The 23,837-nt window shown below is 46.7% G+C and overlaps 1 protein-coding gene across 7 annotated transcripts in view; it reads left to right on the top strand.

The window, feature by feature from the left end:
- eps8a (EGFR pathway substrate 8a, signaling adaptor) overlaps positions 1 to 9,836 on the top strand; it is a 214,449-nt gene extending 204,613 nt beyond the window's left edge. For 6 of the 7 annotated variants that reach the window (XM_072471718.1, XM_072471713.1, XM_072471720.1 and 3 more), the window contains 2 exons: positions 4,214 to 4,346; positions 8,829 to 9,836. In XM_072471718.1, coding sequence (XP_072327819.1) covers positions 4,214 to 4,346; positions 8,829 to 8,942 — 247 coding nt within the window. In that variant the 3' untranslated portion in view covers positions 8,943 to 9,836. The remainder of the gene's footprint in view (positions 1 to 4,213; positions 4,347 to 8,828) is intronic. The other variant, XM_072471717.1, reaches the window with a different exon arrangement.
- The last annotated feature ends 14,001 nt before the right edge of the window (positions 9,837 to 23,837 follow it).

Genomic DNA, 23,837 nt, shown 5'->3' with positions numbered 1-23,837 from the left:
GTGGCGGAGATTTCGGGACACGGCGGGGGCAGGATTCACGCCAGCCCCCGGCGGTTCTCCGACCCGGTGGGGGATCGGAGAATCCCGCCCCAGATCCTGAGGGGACTTACCAGGATGAATGCTGAAAGAATTACATAGAACATACAGTGCAGAAGGAGGCCATTCGGCCCATCGAGTCTGCACCGACCCCTTAAGCCCTCACTTTCGCCTTATCCCCATAACCCAATAACCCCATCTAACCTTTTTTTGGACACAAGGGCAATTTTAGCATGGCCAATCCACCTAACCTGCACGTCTTTGGACTGTGGGAGAAAACAGGAGCACCTGGAGGAAACCCACGCAGACTCCGCACAGACAGTGACCCAGCGGGGAATCGTACCTGGGACCCTGGCGCTGTTTATTCTCTCTGAGGGTCGTGAATCTTTGAAATTCTCTTCCCCAGAGAGCGGAGGAAGCAGGATCATTGAATATTTTAACGACCAAAGTAGATTAATTCTTAACTAATGAGGGGGGGGTGTCATAGGTTACGGGGGGGGGGGGGGGGGGGGGAGGGGGGGGGGGGGGGGGGGGAAGTTGGCAGAATGTGGAGTTGAGACAACAATCAGATCAACTATGATCTTATTGAATGGTGGAGCACACTCGAGGGGACAACTGCTGCTCCGAATACCTATGTTCTTATGCATTTTAATGCAATGGCTATAAGAAAAGGGAAATGAAAAATATAGGCTGATTAACAGTAAAAGAGTTGTCAGAGGAGTGATGGGGCTAATTTGGGACCAAAATGGAAATCTATTCGCGAAGGCTGAAGACATGGCTGCGGTTGTAATCTTATGTACTGATTCATCAGCTGATGGTGGATGGTACGTGGTGATTAGCAGGGGGCTTCCTTGTCCATGTTTAACTTGAAGCCATGAGACTTCATGGGGTTCTAAGTTGATGTTGAAGACTCCCAGGGCAACTCCCTCCTGGCTGTATATCACTATGCCACCACCTCTGCTGGGTCTGTCCTGCCGGCCAGGCAGGACATACAGAGGATAGTGGTGTCTGGGACGTTAATGATTCAGTGAGTGTGACTATGTCAGGCTGTTGCTTGACGAGTTTGTGAAACAGCTTTCCCAATTTTGGCACAAGCCCCCAGCTGTTCGTATGGAGGGCTTTGCAGGTTCGTCAGGGCTGGGTTTACCATTGTCATTTCCAGTATCTAGGTCAATGCTGGGTGTTCTGTCCAGCGTCTTTTTTTTTCTTGACTTTGTAACGGTTTGTTACAACCGAGTGGCTTGCTCGGCCATTTACAGTCAAGCACATTGCCATGGATCTGGAGTCACATCTCGAGCAGACCAGGCAAGGAGGGCAGATTTCCTTCCCTAAAGGAGGTTAGTGAACTGCCGGTACCGGCTCTCTCTCTGTTTTCATCTGGACCATTGTTCTAGTTGTTAGTGCTAGGAATGCTGTTTTTTTAATAACATATTGACTTGGACTAGGGTACAGGGTACAATTTGAAGATGACACAACGTAGAAATGTAGCAAGCAACATGGAAGACAGCAATAGAATTCAGTAGGACACAACAGTGTAGTGGATGGGTGGGAATGGCAGAAAGTGAGAGATTATGCATTTTTCTAAGATTAAGGAGAAACAATACATGCTATATGTTACAATTTCATAGGGGGTGCAAGGAGAGTGACAAAGATGACGCGACAGATTAACAAAGCTGATGGGATCATGGGCTTTTTAAGTAGAGGCATAAGAGTACAAAAGGAAGGATGATATGTTAAACCTATAGAAAACAGTGGTTAGGCTCCAGTTGGAGCTCGCCCATTCCCCTGGTCTTTTGTTTTCCTATTGAACTCTATTACTGTCTTCCTGTTGGGGGTCGAAATAGATTAAATAGTAACCTTTAAAAGGGAGCTAGATAAATATTGAAAAGAGAAAATGTTGCATGGGATATGGGGAAAGAGCAGAAGAGCGATACTTCAAACGAGCAAGTGCAGGCTTGATGGGATGAATGGGCTCCTGTGCTGTACTATTTTGTATGATAATGCATTTATTGTTGGAAGCTGGAAAAGCATTGTTGTATCCTACTTGAACAGCCACATACTCAGTTTGTGGGTATGCCTCACAAAGGAGACTTCAATTTAAGATTATGTACTGTACATTTAGTGTAAACTATAATACTTACAAATCCCTGGTAATTGAAGAAACTTTACTAGTTCCCAATTATAAGCCTCTGTTTCAGAGCAGTAGCACATGCGTTATACAGGCATAGTTCAACAGAATTGCTTATTTATATCAGCATCCTAGCTTGCCACAAATTTACTGCTCGAGACCAAAAGACAACATAAAGCTTACTAACAGATGACATTTAATGAAACATTGTCTTGCTGTCATGTGTTGTGTGAAATATATCATTGCAGCATTTCTGTTCTACTGCAATCCTTCAGTCCTCTGGCACCACACCTTGTGGAAGGAGGATTGGAAGATTGTGTCTATTTCTTCCATAATTTGTACCTTTACTTTTCTCAACTATTGAAGATGCAACCCATTCAAACCAAGTGATTTATCACTTAGCACTGCAAGCATTTCTAGTGCTTTTCTTAATCTATTTTTAAATCACTCAGTATCCCAATAATCTCCTTGCCATAATCTTAATCTTGGTAAATTAAACCATGTCTTTGCTTCCAATGATGCATCTCCATTTTTGGTGCTTTATCATCCCCACTGTTGTGCTCCTCTGAGAAGTCTTTTGCTGTTAATATGCCTACTGTAGATCTTCCTTTTTATAGTAGCTGTCAATCTATTCTCTTATTACCGGTTTGTGCCTCTTTTCTATTTCACTTTGTGCTTTTTATATCCCGCCCAAATCTCCCTTTATTATCAAGCTGCCATGTGTCTTGTCTCATCTTTTACTGCTTCATCCTGCTCTCTAACTTTGGCATCGAGGGAGCTCTGACTTCACTTTACCTCCCTTTTTTCACCTTCCCTTTCACCGTACGCCTCCTCGTGGGAATGTACCTAGACTACCCAGTCAAGACTGCCCGTAACTCCATGACAATTCTGCCTTGCAGATTTTGACTCTTTATTTAACTGAGCCAGAACCGTCTTCCATTTTCTGAAACTAGCCTTCCTCCAGTTAAGCATTTTTGTTCAACATTGCTTGTTGTACTTCTGCTTTACTAACTAAACCTTATGATATGATTGCTATACCCGAGATATTCCCCCACAGTAACATACTCCATTTTACCAATTCTATGTGAAGTTAATTGTAAAAAAAAATTATTTTCAGTAATAGCCATACTACAGGGTAGTTGTCAGACCTGCTGAGATTGTCCAGTATTTTCTGTTTTTGTTGAGTATAATGTCATTTCAAATCCATTGCAATTATTAATTTGAGCTTTTTGAAAATTCAATTTGGTTCCCTTTTGAGCAGTAAATTTGTGAGCACAAGAATGTATCATCAAAAAATTATTTCAATATGAAAATTACCACAATGAAGGGCGGCACGGTAGCACAGTGGTTAGCACTGTTGCTTCACAGCGCCAGGGACCCGGGTTCGATTCCCCGCTTGGGTCACTGTCTGTGCGGAGTTTGAAAGTTCTCCCCGTGTCGGCATGGACATTGTCCTGGTCCTCCGGTTTCCTCCCACAGTCCAAAGATGTGCAGGTGGATTGGCCATGATAAATTGCCCTTTCATGTCTAAAGGTTGGGTGGGGTTACTGGATTATGGGATAGGGTGGAGACGTGGGATTAAATGGGGTGCGCTTTCCAATGGCCAGTGCAGACACAATGGGCTGAATGGCCTCCTGCACTGTATATTTTATGATCTTGATATGTAATTTCAAAGAACTTGCTATTCTATACTTCCAGATCACATGGTTTGGATGTTTAGAAGCATATCACAACCATTGGATTATTTTGATGTGGAGTCTCGTATTTTGAGGGCAGCTGGTGTTGTTTGTGCACAGCATAAATGCCTTTGATGTAATTGACTCGTTAATCTGCTTCTGATCAAGGGCAGAGTGTTGGTTAGGATATCAGGAGGAGTCCCAGCTGTTTTTAAAATAGTTCTATTGGGTCTTTTCTGCATCCAGCTGAACTAACAGACGAGACCTTTTTTTGGTCTCATCCAAGAGACCAGCAACTTCTCGTATTACACTGAAGTGTCAGCTTAGGAAACAACATATTATTCCCAATTAACTTTTTGTTTTTGTGTTACAGTACTGTGAACAGTTTGGGAGTACTCTCCGGAGCGCAACTTTTCTCCCTAAACAAGGATGAGCTGAAGACTGTTTGTCCTGAAGATGGTGTTCGGGTTTACAGTCAAGTTGCAGTACAGAAGGCTACATTGGAGGTATGCTTTAAAATGTCATTAAACTCCAAACATTATTGTTTGTACATCACTATTAGGACTGTACTTACACATTTAAAATAATCAGTTGAGCTTTTTTATTTTAGATACCTCCTTGTTTTTCTGCATTACTAATCTAAACCTTATGACATTCTGATTGCAATACCTGAGATGCACCCCCACTATAACATTCTTTAAGTTCTTATTACATTGATTTGGTTGATATTCAAAACCTCCTGGTTTTGGCACTGTTCTACAGGTATCTCTAGGACTCCCAAATCCTCACATCCGGTTCTGTGAAAGACTATTCATTTTACTGTGACAAATGACAGAATGTTGCATGATGTCCACATGTCACTTTGATACTAAATGCACATTTAAAGAAGAAATGGTTATTTTTGTCTCCTAATGATTGGGGGAAGAAACTTCTTTCCAGAACACATGACCCTTCTATGCCTTCATTTCTCTTTGCACAAACCCTCATTGATGTTTTGCTAATCTTCTAGTTACATTTTGTTTTCAATGCCGCTGACCAGTGTATCTGGGCCTTGTACAGATGGGAAAATGTAAAATAATCAAGACACTGATTTTGAATTTTCAAGAGAAAATGAACAACAACAGAATTTAATTGTGCAAAACACTAGATTAAAAATCTCACTCGCCTTACTCTGCCCTTCCAACTGCATTTCTCTCATTTCTCCAATCCACTCCCACTTCTCCTTTCTCTTCCGCCATGCTGCCCAGTGAGGATTACCATTTCCCTATTTTCCACCTTCACCACCATGGTGCAATGCCATTGAAGCAGGTGTCCAATTGTCTGTACTGTTCACCACTAACTGCTGGCCTTTAGGGTGACTTCAGAAGAAGAAAATGAATATAAATTAGGAAAATTCCAATAGATAAAGAGAAGAACCATAGCAAATGGAGCTGAAAAATGACCGTTTTTGAAAAATGCTAAAACGTGATTTTTGGGGGGCAAACAAAGAGCATTGATGAGTCGGTCTGCCTATTCTTGCCCAGTGGAAAGGTGGAATGGATTCTGTTTGCCAGGATTGACGAGATTTGATGCATATTTTGCATCATTGGTTCCCACTTAAATGTCTTGCTATTGGAAGTCACACACATCGAGAACATCGCATGGCAGGCGGAATAGGTCCAAGTGCTTTATTTCCCAGTTCATGAGGTTTGTGATCTTACAGCAATCTCAAAATTAACACAATGCAAGCAGTGAATTCCGGTATACCAAGCCTTGCCCCATCATAGAATTTCTGGGCCAGAGTTGGAGATTAAATCCCAGGTGTATATTTTTAAGCTTTCTGCGGAAAGTCTGACTGATGCACCAGATTCTGTTTCATTGTTTTGAACTTCAAACTCAACAAAAAAAAGATTTTTTTTTCAATGTTAAAGTGTTCAGCATGGATTGCTGTAAAATGACTTGCAAGTCATTAAAGGAAAAAAAATCTTATTTATATGAATCTTCATCTAGTCACAAACCTCCTTCTTATTCCATGTTGAAGGGCGATGCAATACAACTGTTGGTACCACAACAGCAAGGGGGTAGTTGTAGAAGAGATTTAAAGCATGAATGTACTGAGTGATGTACCTCAGGACTTGGTATTGAGACCTCTGTTGTTTCTAATTTACATAAATGATCTGGTTACGGAAACTCCATGTGTTTTACATTTGATTTTTTAAGAATTACTTCTGATAATTGTGGCTGCAGTGTACCTGCTTAAAAGCTTTCTTCATTTTCTTTGGCTGGATTTTTGTGGCTTGTTTTGTGGTTTCTTGCTGTCTTCCTACTTGCAGGTGCTCTACTGACTCCATGGGTCCTGACTATCTCTTACTATTCAAGTTTAAGTAACAGTAAGATTATACTTAATTTTCTTGCTCAAATTGGCAATTCTCAGGAGCCCTTTTTCAGGTCCAGGCAGGCTGCATTGATGTTACAAATTTGTATCAGTTATCTGGTCCCTGTTATCAATTTCAGCATTGTAGTTAAAGTGAGGGAATAATTCCTCATTTTAAGTTGTTACATTGACTACTTTTAAAGTTTGCATTCGGCTTTTTGCTAGTTGTCCTTCTTTATATCTCACGTTTAAATGCAGCCTTGCTCGGTCAACAAAAAGGAACCTGAAAACCCTTAGAGTACTACCTTTGTATATCTGTATCACAAAATGGCTTTTAAAAAAAAAGGTTGATACCAAATGATTTGTGGTCGTACACATTTTTCCAAATCTACTTTTTACTGAATGGCAAGGGAAACCTGCAAATAACTTGTGGGCTCGGAACATTTTCAAACAATGGATCTTGGCTGGGAAATCAGGGTCAGTACTCAAAGGGTAATTGATGACTGCCACAGCAATGTATTTGTGTGTTTGTGCTCCATATTTCTCCCCTACTTCCCCGCCGCCCAGCAACCCAAAAATAACTCCCTTACAGGTTACTTTTTCTGTAAAAGTAATTAAGGCAGTAATACTTACATTGGGAACAAAAAGTTGCATCTTTCTCCTCTTTCTACCGTATGCAATTTGCCAGTCTCGCTCAAAAACTGCAATCCGCCTAAATATTACTTCTCCTGGCACTTTATAAAAACAATCCTAAATGTTATTGTGTTGGAAGGAAATTGGGATGGGAAACAAGTTTTTATTTATACTTTTTAAACAAATAAATGTCCCCAAGTAACTTTTGATCTCTCCTTCATAATACCCTTTATTTTGAAAATAGATGTGGAAATATTATTCCCAGTGTGGGTATCATCTGAAGTGCTTCCTTGGGGCACAAATTATTCCCAGTTTTATAATAGGAAAATTATATTAGCAATGGAGATCCCGTGTAACTGACATGGTATGCATACAAGTTCGATAAGAGAGTGCTCACACAATTAAATTTTTAAAAAATCCTTCCAATCAGGCTCTTGTCTTAAGGTCCAAGTTCCTAAGGTCCAAGTTCCCAAATGCTTTAAAAGTATTTTGACTTTGGTTATAGGATACTGTCACAATCACAATTTTTCTGCTCTGTACTGCTATGTTTATGCATGTAGTTTTAATGTAGGCCTTAAATTAGACTATCAAATTCTTTCTTAACCTCCAGTCTTTCTATAATATTTTAGAAAGCCGCAACATTTACATTGCACAACATTGTGATTGACCCAAAATATCTTCCAAAATTTAATCAAGAATGGTTATGTGACCAAGCCCCCAAAGAATAGCTGCCACTTAGGAAACCAGATTGCAAACTCAAATTGACTTCTTCAGCAGGCAGAGGTGGTAGGCAGCGTGAGAACAGGGAAAAAAATAAAAGTCTGATCTTTTGATAGCCTAGTGATTTGTCAGTGTGGCTTTACAACATTAGGGGGAAACTGGTGCTAAGAATTAGCACCGAGCTCTAGGTGTACAAATTATAATTTTCAAACGAACATGTGTTCCACTTAGTGTAATGCACCTTTAATTGAGGGGAGAGGGTGGGTCGGGATATTGTGGTTATTCTACTGGATGATCCAAATTCAAATTCTAGTTTACTGAATAAATCTGGGACAAAAAGTTTGTATCCACAATGGTGACCATGAACCTACCTTATTTATATTTTTAAAACTCGTCTGGTTCACAATGTCCTTTCAAGAAGGAAATCCTCTGTCCCTTCTTGGCCTGGCCTATGTGACTGCAGACTCTCGACAATGTGACTGATGCTTAATTGCACTCTGAAATAGCATAGCAAGACAGTCTGTTGTATAGTGACAGGTGATAAACGTTGGCTATGCCAATGATGTTATATCAGTGAATGAATTAAAGGAAGCCTTTTGCCAATTGTACCCACAATTTTATTGGAATAAAATTTAGTAATTACATCTTTAACCAATAGATAGAACTCTGATCACCTTCATAAATGAACTGATTGGAAATGGAAACTCTGAAACGGCCAAATGGAGGTTTTCTTAGTTATTGTACAAACTTGTATCAATTCAAAAAGAATTTGAGAATCTAAAGGCCATCATGCCTATGCCCACTCTTTGATGCAGCTCTCCAATTTCAAGGCTTTCTTATTGCTCTGTACAATGTGACTATGCAAAGTCAGTCACACTTGGTGAAATTGCTAATTGTGCAGCCACCATTGAGCTGGCATTGACTGATGGTATATAAAAACAAAACTTAATAGCCCAGTAAATCTGTCTGGAAAGCCAGATTGTTCAGTTTACACGAGTTAAATTGGGGACTGTTGAGGAAATGGCTCAAAATGATTTGGCAATCCTAAGTTAGAGGTCTGGTTTAAAATGCAAGAAAATACAAATAAACGTTCAGTATAAAATGTGGAAAGAAATTAATGCTTGTGGAAGAGGACATTTAAACAAGTACAACGAGTTACTAAATTCAGTCCATTTGAGAACTGACTCTTAACTCCTCATCTCAGACCCCCTTCTCTCCAACTCTCCCTCCCCTGCCCACAGCATTTGCACAATTTTAAAACTTGTATATCATTTAATTTCAGGATAAACGTGGGACCTCGGAATTGGAAGAAATCATGAAACGGAGGCAGGAAAAGCTCAGTGCTGCCGGCTGTGACTCTGGAGTAGAATCTTTTGATGAAGGGAACAGCCATTAGTGAAGTGTCATTACCTTGAAACTTTTTTTTGATTTTAGGAAGCCACTGAGCAATCATCCGAGTTTTTAGAAGTTATGCGCAGAAGGCACAAATTGATGGACCAGTGAAGCGCATCGCTGAAAAGGACAAGATTCAATGAACATGTTTTTTCTGAGTTTTACTACTGTGGAGTAGAACAGAATAATGTAAAATCGTCATTGTGACTCATTAAAATTAAGTGTATCTTTCGCAATCACATGTTGATTGTAATCCTCTTTGGTGATTATAATTTAATATTCTGCTCAGTTTATTGTAACGAGACTTAATGCAATAAACTAGGTTTGTCATTTTCTATAGTGGAATGGTAAAAGGGAATAGGATTGAGCCTGTATCGTCTTAGATTTAAATTCAGATCTGCAAGATTGGTTTGGTAATATGGTAATTCGGTGGGGCACTTCCTGTATTTAATGGACAAATGTCATTGTAGAAGATGCAATTGATCTAATGAAGCAATCTCTTTTTTTTCATATTTAATGCACAATTCTGGTCTTAAAACCCGACTGGAAAGTTGGATTTCCAGAAATGGCCACAACCCCAATGCCCTTGGCATGGGACCTGTTGATTTTGAAGTGTATCACTGACGACCCCCTCCCCACATCCCCCATGTAATGTCATATCTATGTTGCATATAGACACCAAAAAATTTCACATGCAAATAGTTTATTTCACTGTTTGAACGTTAAATATTGTTCTCTTGCTGTAATTTTATGAAAACTTGCTGAACCGAGAAGAATGTTGTACATTTGAGAACTTAAATCCATTTAGAAGGATTTGATATTGTAATTGTATAGTTTCATGGTGCCTTTTTCCACACAATTCAGCTACAATTCTGAAATAAATAGTATTTACTGATTACCCCCTTGCTGTTCATTTGTAATTAGCCTAATTGATCTCCCACGGTGAGGCATCGGCAACATTTGTAATGCTTTTGCGGATTGCAATACCTTTAGAGTCAGTTTGAAGCCGACTCCATGTTGGCAACAGTTATGATTTTATTTAAGCATCATTTAGATTTAAAACCTTTACAGTATTCGAGCAGCAATTAAGTGCATTTGAGAAAGGTGTTATCTACTGTTATCCTGTATGTAGGAGGCGTCTAGCTAACGTTTCGAGTCCAATGAAAACACTCTTTTCTCTCCCTACAGATGCTGCCAGACCTGCTGAGATTTTCCAGCATTTTCTCTTTCGTTTCAGATTCCAGCATCCACAGTAATTTACTTTTATCCAGTGTAGAAGGCGTAACCTGTTACGTGCTTTTCCTGTGCTGATAGGTGCCGACACCTATCTGGTGACAATCCTGGCTCTTGTGAAAGCATCAAATTAGAAAGCTATTGACCTTGTAGAGAGTGCAGCATAGATATACCAGAACTCCAAGGGTTAATTTATAAGGAGAGATTACATGAATAGGATGGGAATAGAGGGCTACGGACCCAGGAAGTGTAGAAGATTGTAGTTAAGTTGGACAGCATGGTCGGCACAGGCTTGGAGGGCCGAAGGGCCTGTTCCTGTGCTGTACTTTTCTTTGTTCTTTGTACACAAACCATGGTTGTACTGGGAGTTTACAAAGTTATGGGGTAATTTGATTGAAGTTCTCAAGGTACTAAGGGTTACTGATAGCATAGACAGAGAGAAATTATAACCATTGGGCGAAGAGACCTTTTAGTAATGAAATTAGGAAATACTGCTATATGCAAAGGGGGTCTTCTGCAATTGGTGCTCGATTGGTTATTAATTTTAGATTGAGATAGATACAACAACAGTTACGAGCCATAGAAGTCATAGAATTTACAGTGCAGAAGTAGGCCATTCGGCCCATCGAGTCTATACCGGCCCTTGAAAGAGCACCCTACCTAAGCCCACACTTCCATCCCATCCCCGCAACCCAGCAACTCCATCTAACTTTTGGACACTAAGGGGCAATTTAGTTCTGACAAAATCCTGGCTATAGTACTCCAGAACTAATTGCACCTTCCAGGACAGCTGACCCTGACATCTACCTGGCAATGTGGAAAATTGCCTCGGAATGTCCTGTCCACAAAAGTCAGATCAAATCCAATCCAGCCAATTATCACTCAATCAATCTACTCTCAATTATCAGCAATTAAGATAAACTTGAATGAATTACCCAATACTTGGTTAATGTCACATCTTTAGCCCTCATCAACCCTTCCCACCCTTGAGGCGGGACGTCACGCCAGCGCAAGTCACTATTGCTTTTAAATGGAAACAAGGAGCCATGACCTCCGAGGGGCAGGACAGAGTTGAGCACCACCGTCTCCAGGGAGTCCAAGAGGATAGAGCCCGATGACCAGCTCGATTTGGGGGATGGGGGGGTTGAAGAAAGAGAAGGGCAGCTGTCGGGGGCACAAGGTGGATGCGACCCCGAAAGAGAAGGCAACATGTGCCATCCTGGTGGGTTGGTTTCTCAACCTCTGGAGTAGTTGTCCAGGAATCTTTGGTGTTGAAGCATGACAGCAATGAGATCTCTTAGTTATGCAGCCTGAGTAAGAAGAGTGCCTATTACCTCTGCCTCTCCCTGAAACAGAAACCTTTAACATTCCTGAGACTCGTGCTCGTCCACTAATTGGCCGTCAAGAGTTAGCCATCAGCAATGTCCACTGCTCACAGTCTCAAAGTCAAGGAATTTGATGAATGTTCAGGGGCCAATGCTTGGTTTCATGGGATCAAGAGCCCATTAGCCCCCAAGGCGAACATCACCGTCTAGATGATCCTGACCATGAGGGATGAGTGAGCGTATAACCCTCCTGTCTGAGTTCGGTATTAGAATGCACAAGGGACAGGAGAACCAGACGGGAAACTAAAGCTGAGTCTAAATGGATGAGGGCATTGGTTGAGGCTGGTACTATTCTGGAGATAGGAGGATAACTGAGCTGTGAGTAAATGGTTGCCACCGGCTAAGGTCTGGGACTGACTGTTCCCAGGTCTAGAAGGCCAATGTGTCAGGGGAGGTAATGATGGTCATCAGTGGCGACACCAACCTGACTCTCATCCCTCGCAGGAATCTGATCGATATTGGAATGGAGCCAGTGGAGCTGCCCAACCTACTAATAACTGCGCTAGAGGAGCACAGACTCCAGCAGCGGTGGCGCCGAGGGAAGACCCTGCAGAAGGAGACTAGGGGGCCATAGAGCAGGCTCAGGGGCTGGAGGCTGCATCAGCTGTGCAGGGGGCACATAGGCGAGGAAGGAAACCAAGGCTCCACAGGACTCGTTATTCCTTCATGGAGCTGTCTGAAAACATGTGCCATCGAAGACTCCGCCTCATGAGGAAGACTGCAGCAACCGTACCATGTCTTTGCGGATTTGCACCACATGGCGATGCCACATAGAATCAGATGTAAATAGCATATTAGTAGAGACATCCGCTCCCTCTGCCTGTGAAGGTCAGAGCAGCCCTAAACGTCTACGCCATGGGGTATACCAGGGCTTCACGGAGGGACCTTTGTGGAATAACGTAGGCATCCATCCATATGTGCATACAGGAGACGATGGACGCACATTATGGGAGGGCTCTGGTCTATGTATATTTTGACCTGGACCAGGCCCGGCAGGATGAGAAAGCTACGGGCTTTGGGCACATAGATGGACTGCCACAAGTACAGGGGGCGAGTTACTGCACCCACATCAGTCTCCGCGCCCTGTGGCTCCAGGGAGTACCCTTCATAAACCAGGAGGGATTCCACTCACTCAATGTGCAGCGGGTGTATGACCACCAGATGAGCTTCATGCAAGCGTATGCCAGTTTTCCAAGGAGTGTGCATAACAACGACATCCTCGCCAGTTGCAGATCCCTGGAATCCTCGAGGGAATACCCAGGCTTCAGGGATGATTGGGGAGAAGGGATATCCCATCGGGTCCTGGCTGGTGACGCCATTGCGAAGGTCACAGACCGCAGTGGAGGCCAGGTGAACTGAGGCTCACAGTGCGATCCAATCTGTCATCAAGCAGCACATCGGGCCCGGTCGGGCCCTCCTGATTGATCTGTTGTGCCTTATACAACCTGGCTCAGGGACGATGACCTTCCTGAAGACGACCTCGATGAGCGACACTTTCCTCCGATGAGGAGGATGTGCAGGAGGGTGTTGAGGAGGCGCCTGCTGAGGATCCAGCTGATGGAGGTCCTTCATTCCTTTGCTCTAGTGGGGATTAGGGCGAGGGTCCTGGTTCAGTGAATCATGCCCCAGTCTTATCACTGCCAGTGATCAGGAATATCTTCTGCGAGTAATTTGGTTTCCCTATTGCATAGTGTTGGAATTAGAAAGGTTGTCATGGATTTGCCGTAACAGCAGTAACAGAAATTTAACGACGTAATAGGATGTGACCTGCCCAGAAACAGGTAGGAGTCTGCTTAGCGGCAGCAGTAGTAGCCAGTATTCAAAAGGCCAGATGAGATGTGTATCTAAAAGGCATTTAGATAGAATCAGATGTGAATAGCTTATTAGTAGAAACAGCTGACCTAGATGATTGGAAGATCAATGAGGTACACACATGCTAATGTGTAGAGTTAAGGAATTTGATAGGGACAGACAGCTAAATACAGAGAGGGGCAGAATCAAAGTGGAACAAAGATATAACTGTCAGGATACTCAGAGGCAAGGAAGGCCAGCTGACATCGAGCAGCCTCAGAAGCAGACAAACCAGTTTCCAGCTAACATCCTAGAGGCTCAGTTTACTTCTAAAAGCCTCTCCGCCTTAGAGCTAAGGCAGTGCAGAAAACCTTTATAACCGCAGTCTAAATATCTTCGCTGGACCAGGACAAGATGTTTCCCAGACTTGAGTACCCCCCTGTATTGTTTGATAACTATAAGCTGGCCTATTTAATTTTGATTGGGGAAAGGAGAAGTCTTCCTGTCGAGTGTAATTGTCTTTGCATTAATAAATAGTCTTAAATAATTGTTACTCGATGACTGGGCTGCTTATTCTCACTGGGGTTTCACTTGACTCTTCACATCATTCCAAATGCAAAACTCTCCACCCCTGCGAACTAGTGTTCCAAATTGGGATACCCTTGGAGATAACATCAGAGTGGTTTGTGAGAAAGTAGAAATTATTCATTCAGCAGGATACAAATGTTCCTGCTTTCTCACTCAATGTATTCTATTCAAGGTTATCACTATGGAGTCGGTATATGGATCTTTACAAGTGAACAACCTACTGCATTCTTTTTTTTAAATGTTTTTATTGATTTTCATATTTTATTGTACATAGTTCAGTCATCATTGACAAAGTCAAAGTATGTACATTTACATAGTTCTCTATGGGAGGCGGAGGTCAAGACCAGCTCTTCCACCCCCCCCCCCATCCCCAGAACAGGGTGAGAGGAGTGGGGTTTTCTCTGTTCTGTTCTTCGATTCAGAGTCTTCTCCCCCCCCCCCCCCCCACCCAACTTCTATCTCTAGTACCTACTTAATCTCAAATTTGAAAATCTACCTCTAATGGGGGTTTGTAGTTTTAAATATTAATTTTCTCTATATTCAGTCGTGATCAGGAACACTGAGGCACAGTTTCACATTTAGGACTGAGATTAAGACAAATTTCTTCACCCAGAGTGTTTTGAATCTTTGGAGTTCTCGACCTCAAGGGGTTGTGGATGTGCGATCACTGAATATAGTTAACTCTGAGATCGATGGTGGAGTGGATTGAGATGCCTGTCTCTTTAAGACAGCACAGCAAAGGGGAGTCACCTGGATCAGGGGAGTCACCTGGATCAGGGGACCAAAGTGAATTGAGAGCAGGTGATCAGCCAGAGAGGGTAGAGTCCCCACCTGGGCAGAATACATCGGGAGCCATGGAGTAAAGATGTAAAGGCTGGTGCAGCAGCTCCGTGCTGCTCCATGGCAGTGAGGCCAGTGGCTTCCGTATATTTGTTCACTTGAAGAGCCTCCGTCTTATCACTACCAGGCCACCACAGCTGGATTTTTGACCTCCTGAGAATCGAGGGATGTGCACTTAGTTGCCCAGTCCCCCTTCCCCACTATGTGAGCCACATTGGCTGGGTTTGGTTGTTGGTTAGGTATGTAAAAAAAGTCAATATTACAATTGGCATGTAAAAAAGGTAATATTACAATAATCATGGCGGACTTCAATATGCAGGTGGACTGGGAAAATCAGGTTGGTAGTCGATCCCAAGAAATGGAATTTGCGGAATGCCTAGGAGATATTTTTTTGGAGCAGCTTGTGACAGAGCCTACTAGGGAACAGGCAATTCTGGATTTGGTGATGTGTAATGAGGCAGACTTGATTAGGGAACCGAAGGTGAAGGAACCCTCAGGGAGCAGTGACCACAATATAGAATTTACCCTGCAGTTTGAGAGGGAGAAGCTGCAATCAGATGTAACGGTATTACAATGAAATAAGGGTAACAAAGACATGAAGGAGGAGCTGGCCAGAGTTGATTGGAGCAGGAGCCCAGCAGGGACGACAGTGGAACAGCAATAGCAGGAGTTTTTGGGGGTTATTAGGGAGGCACAGCAGAAATTCATCCCAAGGAGGAGGAAACATGCTCAGGGGAGGACAAGGCATCCATGGCTGACGAGGGATGTCAAGGACAGAATAAAGGCTAAAGAGAAAGCATACAAAGTGGCGCGAATTAGTGGGAAACCAGAGGATTGGGAAGCCTTTTAAAGCGAGCAGAGGACAACTAAAAAAGCAATAAGGGGGAGAAGATGAAGTACGAGTGCAAACTAGCTAGTAATATAAAGGAAGATAGGAAGAGATTTTTTCAATATATAAAAGGGAAGAGAGGCAAAAATAGACATTGGACCACTAGAAAATGTGGCTGGAGAAGTAATAATAGGGAAAGAAATGGCAGACGAACTGAATAGTCACTTTGCATCAGTCTTCACGGTGGAAGATGCCAGTGTGATGCCAGAGCTCCAGGAAACCAGGAGGCAGAGGTGAGTGCAGTGACCATTACTAAGGAGAAGATTCTGGGGAAACTGAAAGGTCTGAAGGTGGATAAGTAACGTGGGCTGAATGGACTACACCCCAGGGTCCTAAAAGAGATAGCTGAGGAAATTGTGGAGGCATTAGTGATCATCTTTCAGGAATCACGAGGCAGGAAGGGTCCGTGAGGACTGGAAGGTGGCTAATGTAACACCACTGTTTAAGAAGGGAGGGAGCAGAAGACGGGAAATTATAGGCCGGTTAGCCTGACTTCAGTCATTGGTAAGATTTTAGAGTCTTATTAAAGATGAGATCGAGAAGCACTTGGTAAAATAGGACTGAGTCAGCATGGCTTTGTCAAAGGGAGGTCGTGTCTGATAAATCTGTTAGAGTTCTTTGAGGAGGTAACAAGCAAGTTAGACAAAGGAGAACCAGTGGACATGATTTATTTAGATTTCCAGAAGGCCTTTCACAAGGTGACGCATAGGAGACTGTTAAATTAGTTAAAAGCCCATGGTGTTAAGGGTAAGATCCTGGCATGGATAGAGGATTGGCTGACTGGCAGAAGGCAAAGAGTGGGGATAAAGGGGTCTTTTTCAGGATGGCAGCCGGCGACTAGTGGTGTGGCTCAGGGGTCTGTGCTAGGACCACAACTTTTCACAACATACATGTGATGAATGATAACTACCTTGAATGTCATGATCCCTTTAAGACCGGGTTTGGAACCCTGGGGGACTCGCCGCCCCCCCCCCCCCCCCCCCCCCCCCCGGGGAGCCACATATAAGGTAATGTTCAGTGGGCAGTGAGCACACTTCGCGGCAGCTGTCTGGTTCTCTGCTAATTATAACCTTTGTATTACCAGTCATCTCTCGCAAGTTGTAATTGAGAATATCTCAATTTAATTAGCAGATTACTCCAAGATAGACAGCGGTCTAAAGCTGGAGAAGCTCAATTTGGTCGCCGGAGGCCGCTGAAATTTTTTAATGCTGGCTCCGGTGTTTTGAGGCCTACCTGAATTCCTCAGACACTCCAGTCGACGGACCTCGCAAGCTGAGCTTGCTACATGCCCGGGTGGGCCACAGACTCTCCTCCGTGATCGAAAAGGTCACCACATACGAAACGGCGGTTGAAATCCTTCAGTAGCGCTTCGTTAAGCCAATAAACGAGGTACAGGCCCGGCATTTGCTCTCGACCTGCCGGCAGCGCTCCGGGGAAACGTTGGACGAGTATGTGGAGAGACTCACCGAGCTCGCTAGGAACTGCGACCACAAGGAGGTGACGGCAGAAGTCCATATGAACTTGTACATTCGAGATGCTTTTGTGTCCGGTATACGATCCACATACATCAGGCAGCGACTCCTCGAAGACGGAGCAAAGGACCTCCAAGGCACGGTAACACTCGCCTCTTCTCTGGAAACGGCCCACCATAATCTCCACACGTACTCCTCGGACCTTGCGAACCCCTCTCGATCCCCTCCAGACTCGGCCACGCTACAGGCCTGTGCCGCGCGGCGACCTGCTCACATCGAGGGCACACCGTGCTATTTCTGTGGGCAAGGCCAGCACCTACATCAGCGTTGCCTAGCCCGCTCTGCTATTTGCAACGACTGCGGAAAGAAGGGACATTTTGCAAAGGTCTGCCTAGCTGGGCCCAAAGTCCAGAAACAAAAATCTCATCGGGCCCAAAAATCGAGCTCTCAAGTCCCGCAACTCGGCTGCCCGCCGGCCGGACACGCCCCCTTCTGACGCGTCACCAGCCTCGTGCGAGTCATGGGGACGGCCATCTTGGCGGCGGCCAACTTCAAAATCCGACACGTGCAACCGGCAGCGGTGGCCATTTTGTGACTCCGGGCGGCCATTTTGTGAGTCCGACTTAACTGAGGACTCATGACTACCCACACGATCAATCACGGCCAAAGCACCTGCGGCACTCCATGATGCTGGTCAAATCAGCAGGAGCGACACCCCCTACCTTTTCGACTCCGGGAGCACTGAGAGCTTTATTCACCCAGAAATGGTAAGGCGCTACTCCTTGCGCACCTATCCCACCTCCAAAACTATCGCCCTCACCTCCGGGTCCCACTCAGTCCAAATCACGGGGTATTGTGTCGCGAACCTCGTGATCCAGGGCGCCGATTACGCCCGTTTCAAACTTTATATCCTCCCTCACCTCTGCGCCCTCCCTGCTGCTCGATCTGGACTTTCAGTGTAGCCACCGAAGCCTGTCACTGAAGTTTGGCAGACCCCTGCCCCCAGTCACGGTATGTAGCCTGGCGACACTCAAAGTAGCACCACCCCCCGTCTTCGCGAACCTCACTCCCGACTGTAAGCCCGTCGCCACCAGGAGTCGGCGGTACAGTGCCCAAGATATCACTTTCATCAAGTCAGAGGTTCAGCGGTTACTGAAAGAAGGGGTCATAGAGGCTAGCAACAGCCCCTGGAGAGCATAAGTATTGATAGTCCGGTCTGGGGAAAAGCAACGAATGGTGGTGGACTATAGACAGACCATAAACCGTTTTACACAACTCGATGCGTACCCCCTTCCCCGCATAGCAGAAATGGTTAACCAGATTGCCCAGTACCGGGTATTCTCCAGGGTTGATCTAAAATCCGCCTATCATCAGCTCCCTATCCGCCCAGAGGACCGCCCCTATGTGGTATTATAGGTATTACGGTACCTGATAGGTTGGAGCACCATTGGTGGAAACTGTATGCTTTCTATTGGTTAGGATGCATGGTAGCTCCGCCCTGCTAGGCGGGGTATAAGGTATAAGAGCCTGGGCCGCCCTAGCAGCCTTCATTCTGTACCTGAGCTGCTGGGGGAAACATCTAGCTTATTAAAGCTTTCAGTTGGACTACAACCTCGCTTTAGTGGTCATTGATCGTGCATCAATTTAATAAGCCATTTTTTTTTTTTTAAGAAGAAAGGATGGAGCTCCGAATCAAGCCGTAGTGTCTGCAACTCAGCCCCCACGCGGCGAACTCAGCGGCAATCTTCAAGCATTGGCTGGCGTGCTTTAAAGGGTATCTCGGGACGGCCGCAAACACACCCACGGGAGAGCAGAAACTGCAAGTCCTGCACTCAAGGGGGAGCCCAGAGATTTACACCCTCATCGAGGAAGCGGAAGACTTCGATGCAGCAATAGAACTGCTAAAAGGACACTATATTCGCCCGGTAAACCAGGTCTATGCTCGGCACCTGCTTGCAACAAAGCGACAAAATGGCCACCGCTGCCAGTTGCACGCGTTGGATTTTGAAGTTGGCCGCCGCCAAGATGGCCGTCCCCATGACTCGCACGAGGCTGGTGACGCATCAGAAGGGGGCGTGTCTGGCCGGCGGGCAGCCGCGTTGCGGGGCCTGTGGGCCTGGGAGCTTGATTTTTGGGCCCGATGAGATTTTTGTTTCTGGACTTTGGGCCCAGCTAGGCAGACCTTTGCAAAATGTCCCTTCTTTCCGCAGTCGTTGCAGATAGCAGTGCGGGCTAGGCAACGCTGATGTAGGTGCTGGTGTTGGGGAGAAACTGCAGCTGCCCGCAAGTTTCGGCGAGCGAACACACTGAACTCTTAGTCTGGGGCGCTTTTGTGGCAGGTATGCTATCCTCACAAATCCGCCAGCGACTGCTAGAAAAAGACACTCTGGGTCTCAGGGAGGCACGGGCCCTTGCAGGCTCCTTGGATGTGGCCTCCAGGAACGCCCGCGCTTACATTCCCGACCGCACGGCAGCCCCCTGGGCTGCGTGGAACCACTCCGCGACCGACCCCGAGACTTCCCCCATCCCCCCACAGGCCTGCGCTGCAAGGCAGCCTGGCAACCCCGGGGGGCCCCGCTGCTACTTTTGCGGGCAGGCCAAGGGATGCGGCAAAAAGGGCCATTTTCGTGGGGGTATGTCAGTCCCGTGCTGTGGCCGCGGTCTCCAGCGGCAAATGCAGACCGCACCCACAAACTTATCCACGATCCCCGTGCGGTCAGCGGTCGCTGCCATCTTCCTATTCCAGGGCCACGTGTGGATCCCGGGCGCCACCATCTTGTTCCACGGACGCCACGTTGGAGGGATGGGCACTGCCATTTTGTGCACCCCCAGCTCTGTGCGACCAATGGGAGCCGCCATCTTGGATGAACCCCCAGGACCCCAAATCGGCTGACCATGCACTGCCCGAAGAGAACTCTCAACTGCTGCGACTAGCCTCGGTGACTCTGGATCAGTCTCGGCCTCGAACACTCTCAACTGCTACAACGACCGTATTCATCAACGGGCACGAGACGTCGTGCCTAATTGACTCTGGGAGCATGGAGAGCTTCATACACCCCGACACGGTAAGGCGCTGTTCTCTCCTCATCCACCCCGTCAATCAAAAAATCTCCCTGGCCTCCGGTTCACACTCAGTGGCGATAAAGGGGTTTTGTATAGCAAACCTCACAGTTCAGGGAAGGGAGTTCAAAAATTTCCGACTCTACGTCCTTCCCCACCTCTGCGCGGCTTCACTCCTGGGTTTAGACTTCCAGTGTAACATCCAAAGTCTAACCTTCAAATTTGGCGGCTCTATACCCCCCCTTACTGTCTGCGGCCTCGCGACCCTTAAGGTCGACCCGCCTTCCCTGTTTGCGAACCTCACCCCGGCTTGCAAACCCGTCGTCACCAGGAGCAGACGGTACAGTGCCCAGGACCGGATCTTTATCAGGTCAGAGGTCCAAAGGCTACTGAGGGAAGGGGTCATTGAAGCCCCTGGAGAGCTCAAGTAGTGGTGGTAAAGACCAGGGAGAAGCATAGGATGGTCATCGACTACAGTCAGACCATTAACAGGTTTACGCAGCTGGACGCGTACCCCCTCCCCCGCATATCCGACCTGGTGAACTGGATCGCGCATTACAAGGTCTTCTCCACGGTGGATATCAAGTCCGCCTACCACCAGCTCCCCATCCGCACTAGTGACCGCAAAGACACTGCCTTCGAGGCAGATGGGCGGCTCTACCTCTCCTTAAGCGTTCCCTTTGGTGTCACCAACGGCGTCTCGGTCTTCCAGCGCGAGATGGACCTAATGGTTGATCGGTACGGTTTACGGACAACATTCCCGTATCTCGATAATGTCACCACCTGTGGCCACGACCAGCAGGACCACGACACCAACCTCCGAAAATTCGTCCAGACCGCAAAAATCCTTAACCTTACATACAACAAGGATAAATGCGTGTTTAGCACCGACCACCTAGCCACCCTCGGCTACATAGTGCGAAACAGAGTGATAGGCCCCGATCCTGAACACATGCGCCCCCTTATGGAGTTCCCCCTCCCTCACTGCTCCAAGGCACTGAAGCGTTGCCTAGGGTTTTTCAGCTACTACGCCCAGTGGGTCCCCAACTATGCGGACAAGGCATGTCCCCTGATCCAATCCACAGCTTTTCCCCTATCGATAGAGGCCCGCCAGGCCTTCAGCCGCATCAAAGCAGACATTGCAAAGGCCACGAAGCACGCTATCGATGAGTCCCTCCCCTTCCAGGTCGAGAGCGATGCGTCTGACGTAGCTCTGGCGGCCACCCTCAACCAAGCGGGCAGACCGGTGGCCTTCTCGCGTACCGCGTACCCTCCATGCTTCCGAAATCCGCCACTCAGTCGAAAAGGAGGCCCAGGCCAGAGTAGAAGTTGTGCGACATTGGAGGCATTACGTGGCCGGCAGGAGATTCACTCTCCTCACTGACCAACGGTCGGTTGCTTTCATGTTTGATAATGCACAGCGGGGCAAGATAAAAAACGACAAGATCTTGTGGTGGAGGATCGAACTCTCCACCCACAACTACGAGATCTTGTATCGTCCCGGGAAGCTAAATGAGCCTCCTGACGCCCTGTCCCGCGGCACATGTGCCACCCCACAAGTGGACCGCCTCCGAGCCCTCCACGAGGACCTCTGCCACCCGGGGGTCACTCGCTTTTTCCATTTTGTCAAGACCCGCAACCTGCCCTACTCCATCGAGGAGGTCAGGACAGCCACCAGGGACTGCCAAATCTGCGCGGAGTGCAAACCGCACTTCTACCGACCAGAGAAAGCGCATCTGATAAAGGCTCCCCTTCCCTTTCAGCGCCTCAGCATGGACTTCAAAGGCCCCATCCCCTCCACCGACCGCAACACGTACTTCCTGAACGTGATTGATGAGTACTCCCGGTTCCCATTCGCCATCCCCTGCCCCGACATGACCGCAACCACCGTCATCAAGGCCCTCCATAGCATCTTTGCACTGTTCAGGTTCCCCGCTTACATACATAGTGATAGGGGGTCCTCTTTTATGAGCGACGAACTGCGTCAATTCCTGCTCAGCAAGGGCATCGCCTCGAGCAGGACGACCAGTTACAACCCCCGGGGTAACGGACAGGTAGAGTGGGAGAACGGAACGGCCTGGAAGACCGTCCTACTGGCCCTCCGGTCCAGAAACCTCCCAGTCTCCCGCTGGCAGCAAGTCCTCCCGGATGCCCTCCACTCCATCCGGTCACTGATTTGTACGACCACCAACCAGACACCTCACGAACGTCTCCTTGTCTTCCCCAGGAAGTCCTCCTCTGGGACCTCGCTCCCGACCTGGCTGGCAGCCCCCGGATCCATCCTGCTCCGAAAACACGTGCGGGCGTACAAGTTGGACCCGTTGGTCGAGAGGATCCATCTGCTCCATGCTAACCCCCAGTACGCCTACGTGGTGTACCCTGACGGCCAACAACATATGGTCTCCCTACGAGACCTGGTGCCTGCCGGAGCCCTACGCACACCCCAGCCACCAGTCCCACCGTCCCCTCCACCGGGGCTCCTTACAGGAGGATCGGTCCTTCCGCCGGCCCCATCTAGGCCCCCCCACCCACCGACGTTCCCCGCAGGCGCTCCCTTCCCAAGTCAACACGTTTTCCCCACCAGTGCCGTCTAGGGGTGCGGAAGCTGTCATGGAGATCAAAGCCACGCTCCCGGAGTCACAGACGCCCGCACCTCCACCGGAGTCACCACCGAAGCTCCGACGATCACAGAGGACGATCAGGGCCCCCGATCGACTGATTGCTTCATATTAAATTGTAAACTGTAAATTTAAATCATCAAATGTACATAGCTATCAGAATTGTAAATTGTTACAAAACACTGTACGGAGGTATTACTAATTCTACCACATTGCCATGTTTGTAGTATCAGGCCACCACCCCCGCCGGACTCTTTTTTTTTTTTAAACAGTGGGTGAATGTGGTATTTTAGGTATTACGGTACCCGATAGGCTGGAGCACCATTGGTGGTAACTATGCTTTCTATTGGTTAAGATGTATGGTAGCTCCGCCTTGCTAGGCGGGGTATAAGAGCCCAGGCCGCCCCAGCAGCCTTCATTCTGTACCTGAGCTGCTGGGGGAAACACCTAGCTTATTAAAGTCTTCAGTTGGACTACAACCTCGCTTTCGTGGTCATTGATCGTGCATCACCCTACATGGCCTTTTTCACTTCCTCAGGGTCCCTTTTGGCGTCACAAATGGGGTCTCCATTTTTCAAAGGGCAATGGATCAAATGGTGGACCAGTACGGCTTACGGGCTACATACCCGTACTTGGACAATGTCACCATCTGCGGCCAAGACCAGCAGGACCACGACGCAAACCTGAGAAAGTTCCTCCAGACCGCCCGGGCCCTAAATCTGACATACAACAAAGAGAAATGCCTTTTCCACACAACCCGATTAGCCATCCTTGGCTACATTGTGGAAAACGGGGTCCTAGGCCCAGACCCCCGACCACATGTGCCCCTTAAAGGAACTTCCCCTTCCCCATAGCCTCAAGGCCCTCAAACGGTGCTTGAGGCTCTTTTGCTATTACGCCCAGTGGGTCCCCAGATATGCGGACAAAGCCCAACCACTCATTAAGACCACGGTTTTCCCCTGACAGCTGAGGCCCGGTCGGCCTTCAGTCGTATCAAGGCTGCCATGCACACGGTGGACGAAT

This window comes from Scyliorhinus torazame, chromosome 13 (assembly GCF_047496885.1).
Source record: "Scyliorhinus torazame isolate Kashiwa2021f chromosome 13, sScyTor2.1, whole genome shotgun sequence".
Taxonomy (NCBI): domain Eukaryota; kingdom Metazoa; phylum Chordata; class Chondrichthyes; order Carcharhiniformes; family Scyliorhinidae; genus Scyliorhinus; species Scyliorhinus torazame.
This window is presented reverse-complemented; position numbering and strand designations above follow the sequence as displayed.